The following is a 14,416-nucleotide window of genomic DNA, read 5'->3' as shown; positions in this document are numbered from 1 at the left end:
CCAGGTTAATTGTAAATCATATAGGTCAAACAGCTCATGTTAACATAACCAAATAAAAATCACCACACTGTTCAGGTCTGTACCCAAAAACACAACTATCAACACTTTTGCCTTAACACACAGAGCACTACAAATTTTCATTATAAATTATGGTTGGAAAGCAGCTCCCACTTCTGCCAGGCACCAACCCAAAGTATCTTTAGATGGCCATGCTCGTCTCTGCCACTCACATGATGGTAGAGGGCTTCTGTAACTGGCTTATCTCTTGTTTCAGATTCTTTTTGCTCAAAAACCCCCACAGGCCCAGCTTCTCAAAAGTATATAAACACCTAGATCACGTTGACATCAACTGGACTTAAAAGCCAATATACACTAAGGCTGTGTCTACACTGGCGCGATGTTGCGCAAAAGCGGCCGCTCTTGCGCCAAAATTTGCTGCCTGTCTACACTGGCCGCGTGTTCTTGTGCAAGTAAACTGATGTTCTAATGTGTGAAATCAGGGCTTCTTGCGCCAGAACTCTGACGCTCCCGTTCAGGAATAAGCCCTTTTGCGCAACTGTTCTTGTGCAAGAGGCCAGTGTAAACAGGCACATGAATTTCTTGCGCAAGAAAGCCCTATGGTTAAAATGGCCATCAGAGCTTTCTTGCGCAAGAGAGCGTCTACACTGGCAAGGATGCTCTTGCGCAAAAGCACATCTCTTGTGCAAAAGCACATGCCAGTATAGACACTCTCTTGCACAACTACTTTAATGCAAGAACTCTTGCGCTAAAGAGTTTTTGCGCAAGATCACGCCAGTGTAGATGTAGCCTAAGGGTTGGAGCCTCAACTTCTCAGCCAGACAACTGCTATATTTACACTGAAAGGGAACAGGAAAAAGAGACTAGGACAGTGGGGAAGGAGAAAGAAAGTGATGGTAATCCTTCTGTGCAGTCTGTGCATGCCCAAATTGCAAAGGTATGAAATGAGAGTGAACAAAAAAGAAAAGGGCTCAGTTCACAGTTGCCCTGCAATTTTGTATAATAATTTACACCTAAGCAAACTCGGTGAAAAGTATATTAGGGTAAATGACTACTTATATGCTACAGAGCTCTTTGAGAGGAGCCACATCTGGCTGATAACAGCTCTTAGACTACAATGAAGATGTAATATAAGCCAAAAAACTTTAAAAATTAGAGTGATGCACTGAATTCCTTAAAATTATAAACACACAAGAATTTTTTGTTTTGTTTGTTGCGCTTCAGAATCCACAAGAATTTCTCTCTGGAAGACTGCATACTCACCATTCTTTCCACAATTATGATCTTTGGCCCTAGTTGCTTGTGAATGGCAAAAATATGTATAAGTCTAAGAGTAAACACCATGAAATCAATGGCAAGTACTGTACGGCCAGCTTGAAATGTTGAGTTCAGCATTCTGCAAAACAGACCGAAAGAAACAGCCTCAAACACCACCCAGATACCTTGTTTATAGAGTTATACATGTTGATTCAATATCGCATCTAGGCGAAGAAAGGGTATGTGCTTGGGCCTGTACCTCACAAGAGCCACAGGCATTACACTGTTGCTATGTCTAGACTGGCATGATTTTGCGGAAAATCTTGCCAGTCTAGACGCACCCTGTTAAAAGAATGTAACGTGCCTATGAGGCTATGTCTAGATTACAGAGTTTTTCTGGGATACCAGAGGTATCCCGGAAAAACTCCGCTCCACCCAGGGAACGCATCTGCTCTTTTGACATTTTTTGCGGAAGAGCAGATGCACTCTTTCGGAAGCCCTGTCGTCCTTGTGCCATGAGGATGAAGGGCTCTTCCAAAGGAGGTTTTTCCGAAATCTGACCCAGTGTAGATGGGCCAAATTTTGGAAAAGCGTCTTCCAACAAAACCTTCGGAAAAAGGTATGCAAATTGCGGAGGGATATTTGCGTACCTTTTTCCAATAAAAAGCAGCAGTCTAGACATAGCTTGAGAAGCACCCAGCCACTGCAGGAACATCAGCCTCTCCGTCTCAGACATGATGAGGACATATAAGATGTGATATAAGTGATGTATAGTCTCAAAGGGGAAACAGTATTTCTCTATGCAAGTGTTTCTGTAGTCTGTGAGAGAGCCTTTTTAGCCCTGTGGAAATGGAGAGCCCATATAAAGGGTTGCTTTCAGCCCAATTTATTACTAATATAGACTCTGCTGTCTCAAAACTGAAAAATACAAGTCAGATCCTTCTCTTGGTTGCATGCATGAACCTCCCATGGACTCTGGCAGAACAGCCCATCATGCTTACCCCATGTTACACTACATGCATAGCTGGCTCTATATTTCAGATAGCTGACCATCTCACATGAAACAGATACAGGGTCAAGACTTTGGAAAGATACCAACCTGCAGGTCACTCCAATTATAAACAGAAAGATGGCCACCATATCACACTTATTCCAATTATCCTCCACATACAGTTTAAATTTCTTAATTAAATTCGTGTCTTCATCTGTAAAGAAACTCTGCAAGAGAGCAATTGTCAGTGTTGTTATTATGTTGGCAGCTGCCATGATATTATTGCAAGCCCTGTGATGTTTGCTATTCTTCTGCAAACCCCAGCTCCTCATGTCAAATGATCACTCAAGCATATCAGCTTTTTTTTTTTTTTTTTTAAAGAATGTATGTTCTGAATCCTGACCCCCTCCCCTCCATGGCAATAGAGAAAAGCTTAGAAACATGACCCAACTGCACACTAACATCTCAGGCACCAGAATGTAAATAAAAATAACTGAACATATGGGGTTTTTTTAAAGCTCATGATATTTAAGCTAATCTCTTGAGGTTTTTGAAGGCAGACTCATTTTTTTTAATCGTTTGGGTTGGCCATATATAGTGTCTCCAAACTGGGCGTGTGAGGCTTTATGGGTGTATTATAAGCAATCCTCAGGCCAAACAGTCTCTCTGATCACCTCAGTGCTACAGGATGAAACAGTCTGATATAACATATTTAAAATATGCTCAGCTGATTTGTGACAAATTGGTGACCACACCCTCCCCCAAAAACCATAAGAACGGCCATACTGGGTCAGACCAAAGGTCAATCTAGCCTAGTATCCTGTCTGCTGACAGTAGCCAATGCCAAATGCCCCAGAAGCAGGGAACGCAATAGGGAATCCTCACGTGCTCCCTCCTGTCATCCATTTCCAGACAAACAGAGGCTAGGGACACCACCCCTACCCATCCTGGCTAATAGCCATTGATGGACCTAACCTCCATAAATCTATCTAGCTCTTTTTTGCACTTTCACAATGTTGCTCCCATATCTATTCAGAGCTTTCCAGTTAAAGTGAGGCTATAACACTAATCCTCATGCTTCAGGAGCATTGGTCCCTACTGCTTGAGTTTAATGAGAAGGCCCACTAATGCTTTTAGTTCTAGGGTTTACAACAAGATAAGCAGTCCAGTTACACCTTCCCTCCCCCACCTCCAATCCCAAACACACACAAGGCCATTTGTGTATATACAAGGTAGGCAAGTTCCTACAGTATTGGGGACATACCATTTCAGCTGCTAAATGAGGAAGCTGAGGATGTTCTACAAATAATTGCAAGCTTAATGGTGAAAAGTTTAAAAAAAAATCTTAAGCATAACCCAATGGACTGAACAGAAAAGTATTTTAGTAAAAAAGTTTAATTATTTAATTACGGAGAAAACTCATTAATCTCTTCATTCCTGAATATAAATATATATAATATTCTGGAGGAAGAGGGAGGCAAAACAGCATGGGTGTGTCTAGACTAGCAAGATTTTGTGCAAAAGCATGTGCTTTTGCACAAAAACTTGCCAGCTGTCTACACTGGCCGCTTGAATTTGTGCAAGAGCACTGATGTTCTAATGTAAGAATTCAGTGCTTCTTGCGCGAATACTTTGACGCTCCCGCTCAGGGATAAGCCCTCTTGCGCAAGAGGGCCAGTGGAGACAGGCACGTTAATTTTTTGTGCAAGAAAGCTCGATGGCTAAAATGTCCATCGGAGCTTTCTTGCACTAAAGCACGTCTATACATGGATGCTTTTGTGCAAAAGCACTTTTTGCGCAAAAGCATCCGTGCCAATCTAGATGCTCTTTTGCAGAAATACTTTTAATGGAAACACTTTTCCATTAAAAGTATTTCCACAAAATCACGCCAGTCTAGACACAGCCCATCAGATTGGACTGTTCCAAGTGGAGTAAGTAGGGTGGATTAGCAATTCTGGGGGAATGGAACTTGACTGTGGTGAGTGGAGCTGCATAGGTAACCAGAGGAAGAAATCAGTAATTCCAGAGCATCAGCAAACAGCCTAGTAGCCTAACATACTGGTAGCAGCTGGAGCTTCTCTTGAAAGAAGGAGGGTAGAGCAGCAGCTGTGTGTGTGTGATGGCAGATGGGCATGTCAGCTGGGTTTGAGAGAGGAGGAAATACATAGCCACTCTGTATAATGAGCAGATGCAGAGCAATGAAAGTTTTTCAGCACTTTCCTATGCAAAGCTGTCCTTGACATTCCATCTCTCGAGGACAATGGGATTACACAGTCTGTAAATCAACTCTGAATTTTACTACCTGAATTTAGTAATCTATTAATGAAGGTATGTCTGAGATTACTCACCTGTCGGATTTCTTCCAAGACTAATGTAAAAACCCAAAAGTAAAGTATAATCTCCATAACAGAAGGCCCCTCAGGCGGTGCTGGTTTAAAATCCAGTAACAAGACATAAGTAAATAGAAACAGAAAAGCAAAATACATGATAACATTCCCCATAAATACTGTTACAGGAGCACTCCAAAACTTTTTCCAGCGAGTAAACATGAACGTTGCCCATGCTATGTTTTCAGAAGAACTCTGCTTCTCTAATTTGACATCTGCCCTGTAAAACAAAGAGATCAAGTTATAGCGACAGCTTCTTAAAAACTGTACAAGACCCCTGGGCCTGATCCTGCACAGAGCTGAGGTTCTTCTCTGAGCTAGTGGGAGCCAGCTCTGCAGCTGGTGTATGTTGAAATCAGTGGAGGTGTGGAAGCAGGAAAAGGGAATAAGGGAATTTGTGTGCAGCCATCTTGGTCTTGTTAACAAGAGAGCAGGAGTCAGGCTAAGTCTGTGGCCTGACAACGCGAGATCTGTAATTAGATGCTGCTTTGCCTCTCGCCTCCATACGGAGGTAAGGATAGAATGCTGACTCTGGCAGGGACCTTGAGGTAAGGAGCATCTAGGTGGAACTAAATAACTGTTAGCCATTGGTGTTTGTAATGGGAAGGAGACTAATTGTTATTGTTATTATATTTATAGACAGTATATAAACTGCTTCATAATTGCTTATATTCGAAGATCTGCCTCGTAGGGGGAGTGGGGGCTCCTTCCCCCCACCCCGAACCAGTTTTTCCCGTGCTGCAGCTCGTAATAAAACTGCCTCTGGCTACTTGTTGCTTACAAACGCAGAGTGAGGACAATGTTTTCTTCCACAGAGGTATGCTGATTTTTGCCAACTGGGGATCTGATCCTGAATAATCTAAGATCTTTAGTGACTGGAAGCACCTTGCCATAGTAGAAACACTGCCAAGTACAGCAGCAAAGCTTTGTATATGTTAAATCAAAACAGTATCCAACATGTTATCATTCCTTTATTTTGGTGTTTGCTTTTCAGTACAGTGGAATAGGTTTTTTAAGGGGTTGGTTTGTTATGTCTGTGGGGTTTTTTTGGAGGAGAGGGCTGGGATTTAAACATACTCCTTGAACTTTTACAGTACAAACACTGCAGCATCATACTAGTGCATGAGGATAAAAATGGAAATGGATTAGTTACTATTCATTGTCCAAAATGTGAGAGAGGTGTGAAAAACAAACAACCATTATAAATGGTGACAAGTAAATTTATCTTCTAAAATTATTTTGGTTCTGATAAACCAAGGCAATCTTACTCACATAACTTATGGACTTATTTTAAATATATGATTTAAAACATGTATAGCCCTTTACGGCCAGACTGCAACACCTTTACTCACATTGAGTGGTACCTTATTCCTCAATTCATGTTGCTGATATCAGTGAAATTATTCAAGAAGTTAGGTATTACTCAGTGCTAGTAATGGTATTTCCATCTGGTTCTAAGCTTAAAAATGATAGTGAATCACTAAAAAGTATGACAGTACTTTTCAGTAAAGAAGTCAGGCTTGTAAGTTATTAATGTAAGTGTTGACTGCACTGCCGTTGCCTGAGTGTTATGATAATTGATGGAAAATGTATTGCAATACTTCAGAATATGAAGTACTAGATAGTGTAAATTATGAGTTATTCTGTGTATATAATGCAAAAAAAAAACCCCCACCAAAAACCATATTTGGCAGCAATCTGATGCAGTAAAATCTCTCATTCTGTGTGTGTGTGTGCATGTGTGTGTACATATAAAAGTTATATATAACTTTAGTGTCTCCTCTGGCTGCGCTTATTTCCATCTACATTGCTGTCAGTAGACTAAGGATGTTATTGCACCTTTAATTTGTGTCTTCCTTGACATGAAGATGATCATATAAGGGCTGTGAATGCTGAGGAAAGCTTCCTCTGAATCTTCAATAAGACACAAAACAACTGTTTCTGTGAGGTTTTTAAAATTTCTCCTGGTATTTTTGCTAATTTCTTAATGTTTTAATTCACAGCAGCCTGTTCTCCCTGATTGATTCTTCAGGGAGAAGTTGTCATCACACTAAATTTATGTCACGAGCCCAGTCATTTCCATGGCAACTGACAGATGTAAATAATTATAACTTGGGATTCACAAAAAGAAACAGATCTGGGATGGAGAGAAAGCCCTGATGAAAATAAACTCCTGAGACAATAACAAATGGAACAGAAAACAGACTGATAGGCTACGTCTAGACTAGCATGATTTTCCTCAAATGCTTTTAACGGAAAAGTTTTTCCGTTAAAAGCATTTGCGGAAAAGAGCGTTTAGATTGGCACGGATGCTTTTCCGCAAAAGCACTGAGCGCGCAACACTCAGCCGAGCCGCCACGGAGGGAGGGAAGGGACGGGGCGGTGACCTACACGGCCGGGGGAGAGGCTGTCTACGTCACTGCCCCCCCTCCCCTCTCCCGCACGGCCCGGCTGAGGGGCGCACCACTGCGCCCCTCAGCTGGGCTGTCAGGGGAGCCAGCAGCGCAAGGGGCTGTTTGGGTGGGAGGGGAAGGGAGGACGGTGACGCCCCCTGGCCGTGTACGTCACCGCTCCACCCCCCCTCCTTCATAGCAGCCCAGCTGAGCAGGCAGCACTCAGCCAAGCGCCACGGCGGGAGGGAAGGGAAAGGGGGGCGGGGAGAGATGGAGGGGAGAGAGAGGCAGGAGGAGGAGGAGGAGGAGAAGAGAAAGGGAGAGTGAGAGGCAGGAGGGGGAGAAGAGAAAGAAAGAGACGGAGAGAGAGGCAGGAGGCGGAGGAGAGCTGAGAGAGAGCAGGGGAGGCAGTTGGAGGAAAGAGAGAGAGAGAGAGACAGAGCTCAGGAGAGAAGACCTGAAAATCCCGTCTTATGACGGGCTAATTGGCTAGTTTATAAATAAAGGCTATGCCTTTACTATCAGGGAAGGTGGGATTGTAGCTTGTTTTGGTTTCATCTAGCTAGCGTAGGTAACTAGCTGTGTAGAGATGGTGAAAATGGCTTCAGCATGGGTTAACAACCAATCACAACCTTCCTTTGCAGAGTAGACATGCCCTCAGCACCTCAGAGCAAGGCCTGTCTCTTAGGCTGTGTGTGTCAATCACCTAGCCTGATAGGACTCTGCTCAGGATAGAAAGATCTTGGACTAGGTGTTGTTTTAATAATGATTATTATTTTGGATTTGACCATGAAGATCTGGTAGAGAGGAATAAAGTATCAGAGTTCAGCTCCCCAAGCTGAATGAGTCCAGAGTCTGCTTTCTGTATGTCTTTCAGCAGCCTGCTACTTGGTCCTATGCCGTTTTAGGCTTTAAGTGAAATGCATGGCAGCTGTTGTTAGCTGAATGGAATGCTAAGAGGAAATTTGGGAGAATGTGGCTAATTAAGTCCTTTGTGTGTGAACTGCATAGATTGACTGAAATTTCATTGTTCATTTAAAAATAACTCCATGTTCCTATTTATCCCCCTTTTCATTTACACAGCAATAACACTAATGACCTTGAGGCAGGGCATTTCCTGAGGATTAATGACTGACAAGGGCACCTCAGCTGCCCTTTGTGTTATCAGCTAGTCATTAATCCCAGAGAAATGGCCTGTGCTTTGACTGTTGTCTTAATTAAACTTCCAAACAACAAGACTGACTCAGACTTACGTATCCCCATCTTTGGAAAAAAGCAAAGTCCTTTCTGTGTCAAAACTGTCCAGCTCTCTGCATGTGTCTGGCTTATTCTTTGACTGTACTTCCTCACTGTAAGAAAATATAATTTTGAAAGAGAATGGAAAGCAACTCTTCCCAGCTAAACTGAGATCTATGCTGCTGTGTTACAGCAGCCTGGCCTGAAGTCTCTTCTTGCTAAGAGGCTCTTAGGAGGCTAGAGAAAGCCTGTAAGGCTGTGAATTTCACCCCCTGTAGATGCCAGTGCAAAAGGGGGCCTATAACACATTCTAATACATTCATGTTTTTAGCATGGCTTCCCATACAACTGTAACATACCACGTACGGCTTCTTAGGAAATAGTAGTGTGGGCATTGCAGCACTGGTGGTCGCTTAGCACCCCATCCCATGCCTGTCCTGCAACATCTACATTATTTTTAGTGCACTAGCATGAGCAGAATTAGCATACACCTCTCAGCAGCAGTGCAGACATGTCCTTAGGGCTTTGTGGCCGAGCAGAGGTAATTTCACCCTCATTTCTTTCTGGGATTATTTCTGAGCGTGTGTTGTATTTTTCACTTAATTGACTCAGACTCTTCCCCCCCACCCACCCAGGACAGTTTTTATGCATAGGAATGCTTTGTTCATACCTGAAAGCTATGAGATTAGTGTAGATTAGGAGAGGACACCAGAATCCACTGACTAATTTTAGGATTGGAGTGCTTGTGGACATGTCTCCCCACCAGATTTTGGTCAAAAAGGCCTGAAAGTCAAAGAAAAAGAACAGAAAATGAACCCGGCTTTGAGACAAAGCAAGTGAACATGCAGCTAAATCACGTTTGTCTTTTATGAAGGGTAGGGCAGGAAACACTTCCTAAAACTAGGCTGTGGGTATTTCTTCACTCTCTAATTCGTCTTAAAGGCTATGTCTACACTGCACCCTCTTGTACAAAAGCCTATGCAAATGAAGCGTGGATTAGCATATTGCTGCACTTTATTTGCATAATTAATTAGGAGCCATTTTTGAGCAAGAGGCTTTTGCACAAAAAGGAGCCATCTACACTGCTCTGTTTTGTGCAAAACCCCTCTCTTGCTCAAGAGCCATTCTTTCTGAAAAAATGAGGAAGAACGGCTCTTGCGCAAGAAGGTGTTTTTGCACAAAATGGAGCTGTGTTGATGGCTCCTTTTTGCATAAAAGCCTCTAGTGCAAAAAAGGCACCTAATTAATTATGCGAATGAAAGTGTGGCAATATGCTAATCCATGCATCATTTGCATAGGCTTTTATGCAAGAAGGATGCAGTGTAGACATAGCCAAAATGACCCATCTCAGATGAGAACAGGTGTGTCCATGCTAGCATGGCTCTTGTTCATGTGTGGCACTAAGGCTTTGAGGAGCATATCCTGTGGTTCTGTGTGCTGCAGCAAACTGATCTCCTCTATGATACGTTCCCCTGCAATTCTCTTGGAAAGAATCTCCTTTCTGTCCATGTGTGGGGAATTGTGGGAAGACATTGGAGGACTTAGCAGCACTCAAGTGGAGCTAGTCTGTGTCCAGGCTACGGAGAGATGGTGATAGCAGCGGATGGAATTGTGCTAACTTTAGTTGGAGCTTGTACACTCAGATGGGGTAGCAAACTTAAGATAAAAGCACCATCATACATACCCTAATGGTTTTGCGTGTGAACAGAACCTTGAGTTGGGGGCAGTGCTCAAGTTAAAATTCAAGTTAACTTGGTCATGAAGAAAAAAAAACCCTTGGTTGGGCCTAACACAACCATGTAAGTTTTATTAGGCCTGCTCAGATCCTGGTTTCAGTTGTGAAATAGGGAATAAGAGCTGCATTCCTACTGCTCCCCTGGTAGTGGGTGGGCAGGAGAAAGCACAGAGATGGAGCCAGAGATTTGAGCTCTTCACTGGTGGCCTGGCTGGACACAAGGAAGGGAGTATGCTGCTCTATAATGGACTGCAGTAGAATATGCCTTGGTGCCAGAGGGGAACACCAGAGGAATTCTGCATCCACGGGATGTTTCCTGGGAGGGTGCAGTTTATCGATGAACTCCTCCTTTATTTAGGCTTATACCTAAGAGTACAACCCTGCCCCCTAGAAAGTCACAAGGGAATCTCCTTGCATTTTGCTTACCTGGACACCATCATGTGCAAAGAAAGACTTGGCATCTGCTTCTGTGGCCAAGTGGAGACAGGTGGTTTTGCTCCAGTATTGGTTTTTCCTCACCAGTAAAGCAAAAGCTCGTTCCTCACTGTTATGATAACATTCACTGAATAGCTCTGCCCAGCAAAGGAAACGTAGAGTTATAGGTCTGACATGGAAAATGTGTCTGTGCGTACACCCTCGGGAAGAAGAGAGAACTTGTATATTTTTCTTGGGAAAAGAGTCAAAATTCAGGGAATTGTAGTAAAAATGCTTTTGAAAATGTCTCCTTAAATATGTGTTTGCAAAAAGCTATTGCAGAAATCCTTCATATCTTTAGGAGTCCATTCATTGCCCCTTTCCTGTTTATATGACTTCTTCTCAGTTTTGAGTCAGTTTAATTTTTTTTTTTTTTGCATATTGACTTTTTATTGACAAATTTCTCATCCCCAAATTTTTTCACAGATAGCATAAAAGCCCCTTTAAAAGCACATAAATACACATTAATAGCCCAATTGTGAAGCCACTTCATATGCAGAACTGCCACCAATACATCAGTGAGGAGGTCAAAGCCATATGGAGTATTGTGTGTCAGGGTGCGCTTACAGCAAGGGTGGGCAAATATCGGCTCACTTGCTGGATCCAGTCTGCCAGTGTTAGCCCCGGTGGGCACGTACACCACTGTATTTATCTGCGCCTCCACAGGTATGTGGAATTAGAGCTCCTGTTGGCCACAGATCACTGTTTCTGGCCAATGGGAGCTGTGATCACCCATACCTACAGAGGTGCAGGTAAATATAGCGGCAGTGGCCCACCATGGGCTAACCCCAGTGAATTGCCTCCATTTTATTGCCCACCTCTGGCCTAGGGCCCTGGATTGCTTTAATCTAGTCCTGGCTGTTGCTAGGATCTGTCATATATCATGGATTGTGATTCTTTTAATTCTAGCTGCCATTTGGAATGGAACGTTAAATTAAAATCTAGCAAGCTGATTGGTTTCAGCTGTTCAGAATCTTTGCCTTGGTACCTATACAGTTGCCACAAGCCTGCGGAGTAAATCTATGGGGCAATTAAGCTGGTCTGAATAATAAACCGACACAAGCTATTGAATAGATTTCCAAACCCATACTTAAAAACCTTGTTTGAGGTTTGAAAGTGTTTTGGCTCCCTCTTTATTTTCTCTGTCAGTTCCACACACTTCTGCACTTTCTACTTTAGTCAAGGATCGGGAGCTTTAAGTGACTAAAATTCAGGAGGAGAAGATATTCATATGATATTTGCAGCTTGGACAATACCAGCCAGCTCTGGAAATCTTCAGAATCTAACTTTGTGAGAGGGGGGTGGTAAGATTATGGAGAGAGACAAAGGCACAATTATAAAGACAGGGATAGAAGAGAGTGACAGTTTACCCCATTTCCCTAGAGATTAGAAGGGCATAGTGGTATCTCCCCAAGTGCCTAGCAAGGTGCCTTCATTTTTGTGTGTGTATTTCAGATTGTACTTTGAACCCAAAATGATTCCACTTAAATTGGGGCTGGTCAATTTCCTTGAAAGCCTTAAAAATCATAAGATAGACCCTAAATAGGGGATTATTTTCAAATCTTATAATTAATACATTACTCTTGTGATTTTGGCAGGGAGGGAGGTGATTCTGACGTGAGATATGTGAAAACTTGAGACCAGCAAAGCTTCAGAAAGATTGTGTTACTCACTGGAGCATGTCGGCTGTTATTACTTTAAGATTTATTTATTTATTTATTTTTTTTATTTTTTTTGCTAGCTGGCTTTCCAGCACAAGCCACATCTTAAATATTTGATAATGATCTTAAAGGCTGTGATTTCTTACCCAAAGCGAGCCGATCATACTTGGCTTCTTTCATCCTACGGGCTACTTCCGCCTCTGTCTCTAGTCGAGACATGTCCTTGAGGATCTTACAAGCCGCTAGAGCTGCTGCTACACCTTCCTGTCCCTAGGAAATGGAAAAGAGGTGGGGGCAGCATATGATAAATATTAATGATTCTGAAGTATGGGACTGTTACTTGGAGATGGCTGAAAAACGGGGAGGTTAATCTGTGGAACATTTCTGAGTTTTTTTGTTTGCTTGGGCACAAGTAGCAAAAAGCTTGGGCTGAAATATTTGATTTGGGAATGCTGTTGCACTGCTACTATAGATGTAGTATATTTTTTTCAGACAAGTAATTTGGGAGTCATCTCCATACTTGGAAACCCCAGTGGAGACCAGTATTACCTCTAATTTTTTCCACCCATGTGCAGAATAAATTTTATGTGCAACAAAGCATGTGCAGAGGTGCACCACCAGTAGAAACACATGCTGCTGGTAGGGATGCTCTGCTAATCAGCTGGGCAGCATTTGAATCTCTCCTGGGTAGCTGCCCAAGTACTCAGCTTGCTTACAGAGAACCCTGCTGGAGATCCTTTAAAGGGCCCTGACTTTCAAACAGCAGGCAAGGGCCAGGAGGAGAAGTGTGACTGGTGGAAACAGAGAAACCCATTTTCCCCGCAGATGCAGATCATGAGCAATGGGTTTGCTGCTGTGCCTCTTCCTTCCTCATGGTGTGAAAACCAAACACACAATTAACCCGTAGGAAAAAGGAATAAAATCTGAGGTCAGAGGCAAAGGGTTACTGACTGCCTGGAGGACAGTGATTAAAATCAAGGGCCAGATGCTCTTATGGTGTTCATCAGGAGAGCTTAACTGTAGATATTGAAGCTGCATTGATTTAGGCCAGCTGTGACTCACACCGTGTTTATGTAACTTTTGGCTACTACCAGGCTGAGCTGTATTCCCTATAGCAATTCAGAGGAAAAACTCCATAAAACTCCATATCTCATGTCCTGAAGGGCAAACACATATATCTTAACTTCATAACCACACAACTGAATATACCAATATTTCAGATATAAAACAAATTGCCAGTATGAGGCCTAAAGGAGTTCTGTCTTGATGCTTACCATAGCCCAGAAATAGTTTGCCATCTTGTGCCGGTTTTGAAGTACTGCCCATAGAAATAAATCCCTCCAGGGATTTTCGCTCTTCTGGTTCATATCCAAGTGCCCAGGTAACCGTTTTGCATTTGTTTTATCCTAAAATACATATCTTAAAAACTTAAAATCTAATTGTAATTTAATATATTGTCAGATGTGTCTGTATCAGCTACACAATTCAAGCAGCAAACCAGCAGTGCCAGCAACTTTCAAATCCTTTTGCTGTGCCTTAGGACCCACAGGTAACTAATTCAGTCTATATACTGAATCAAAGGGGCTTGTATCCAGAGTACAACCTAATATGTGTGAAAACATTTGAGATGAAATCCTGGACACATTGAAATCAATGACAAAACTCCAATTGATTTCACTAGAGCTGGGATTTCATCCTCTGAGTGTAATATCCAAGGAAAACCTGTGATTAGCTCATCTAAATTGGACTTGAATTACTTAGGGCAAGGATTCTCAAACTTTGAGATACCGTGACCCCCCTCTAAGTTGCTCGCAACCCCCCGGGAGGTTGGGACCGACAGTTTGAGAAATGCGGACTTAGGGTTCTGCATAACTGAAGCAAAGGAAGCAGCTTCAGGGTAACCAACAAAAAGTATTTTATTTAAAAATAAAACCAGTCTCAACAAGGCCCCGTGTACAGTGAAGAACACTGGACTACCCCTTCTCTTTTTAGTCCAAACACTAGCTGTTCAGCCTCACAGCTCATCTCTCACAAAAAATAGCTTAAAATAAAATTCCGTTTATTCCTCAAATATTTTGAGCGTTTAGTCTATATAAATAGATCATGTTGAAATTGGGGTGGACAAGGTCTGTCAGCTATTTTTGTCCCTGAGCCATAAAAGAACTGGGAAGATGTTGGCATATCTACTTGAAATTCTGCTGGAATTTGTAGTTTGGAGATCTGAGTCCTAGAGAATTGCTGATAAACCTGAATCACGGATCTTA

General features: G+C 42.5%; 1 protein-coding gene across 1 annotated transcript in view; it reads right to left on the bottom strand.

The window, feature by feature from the left end:
• The window catches only part of TRPM5 (transient receptor potential cation channel subfamily M member 5), a 48,346-nt gene that overhangs the window by 13,480 nt on the left and 20,450 nt on the right, over positions 1–14,416 (bottom strand). The window contains exons 10-17 of the mRNA XM_075928140.1: positions 13,427–13,558; positions 12,299–12,422; positions 10,444–10,589; positions 8,953–9,065; positions 8,300–8,395; positions 4,615–4,873; positions 2,375–2,493; positions 1,282–1,414 (exon numbers count right to left, since the gene is read on the bottom strand). Of these exons, the coding sequence (XP_075784255.1) occupies positions 1,282–1,414; positions 2,375–2,493; positions 4,615–4,873; positions 8,300–8,395; positions 8,953–9,065; positions 10,444–10,589; positions 12,299–12,422; positions 13,427–13,558 (1,122 nt within the window). The remainder of the gene's footprint in view (positions 1–1,281; positions 1,415–2,374; positions 2,494–4,614; positions 4,874–8,299; positions 8,396–8,952; positions 9,066–10,443; positions 10,590–12,298; positions 12,423–13,426; positions 13,559–14,416) is intronic.

This window comes from Pelodiscus sinensis, chromosome 4, assembly GCF_049634645.1.
Source record: "Pelodiscus sinensis isolate JC-2024 chromosome 4, ASM4963464v1, whole genome shotgun sequence".
NCBI classification, from domain to species: domain Eukaryota; kingdom Metazoa; phylum Chordata; order Testudines; family Trionychidae; genus Pelodiscus; species Pelodiscus sinensis.
Note: the sequence above shows the minus strand (reverse complement) of the source record. Positions and strands in the feature narration are given on the sequence as shown.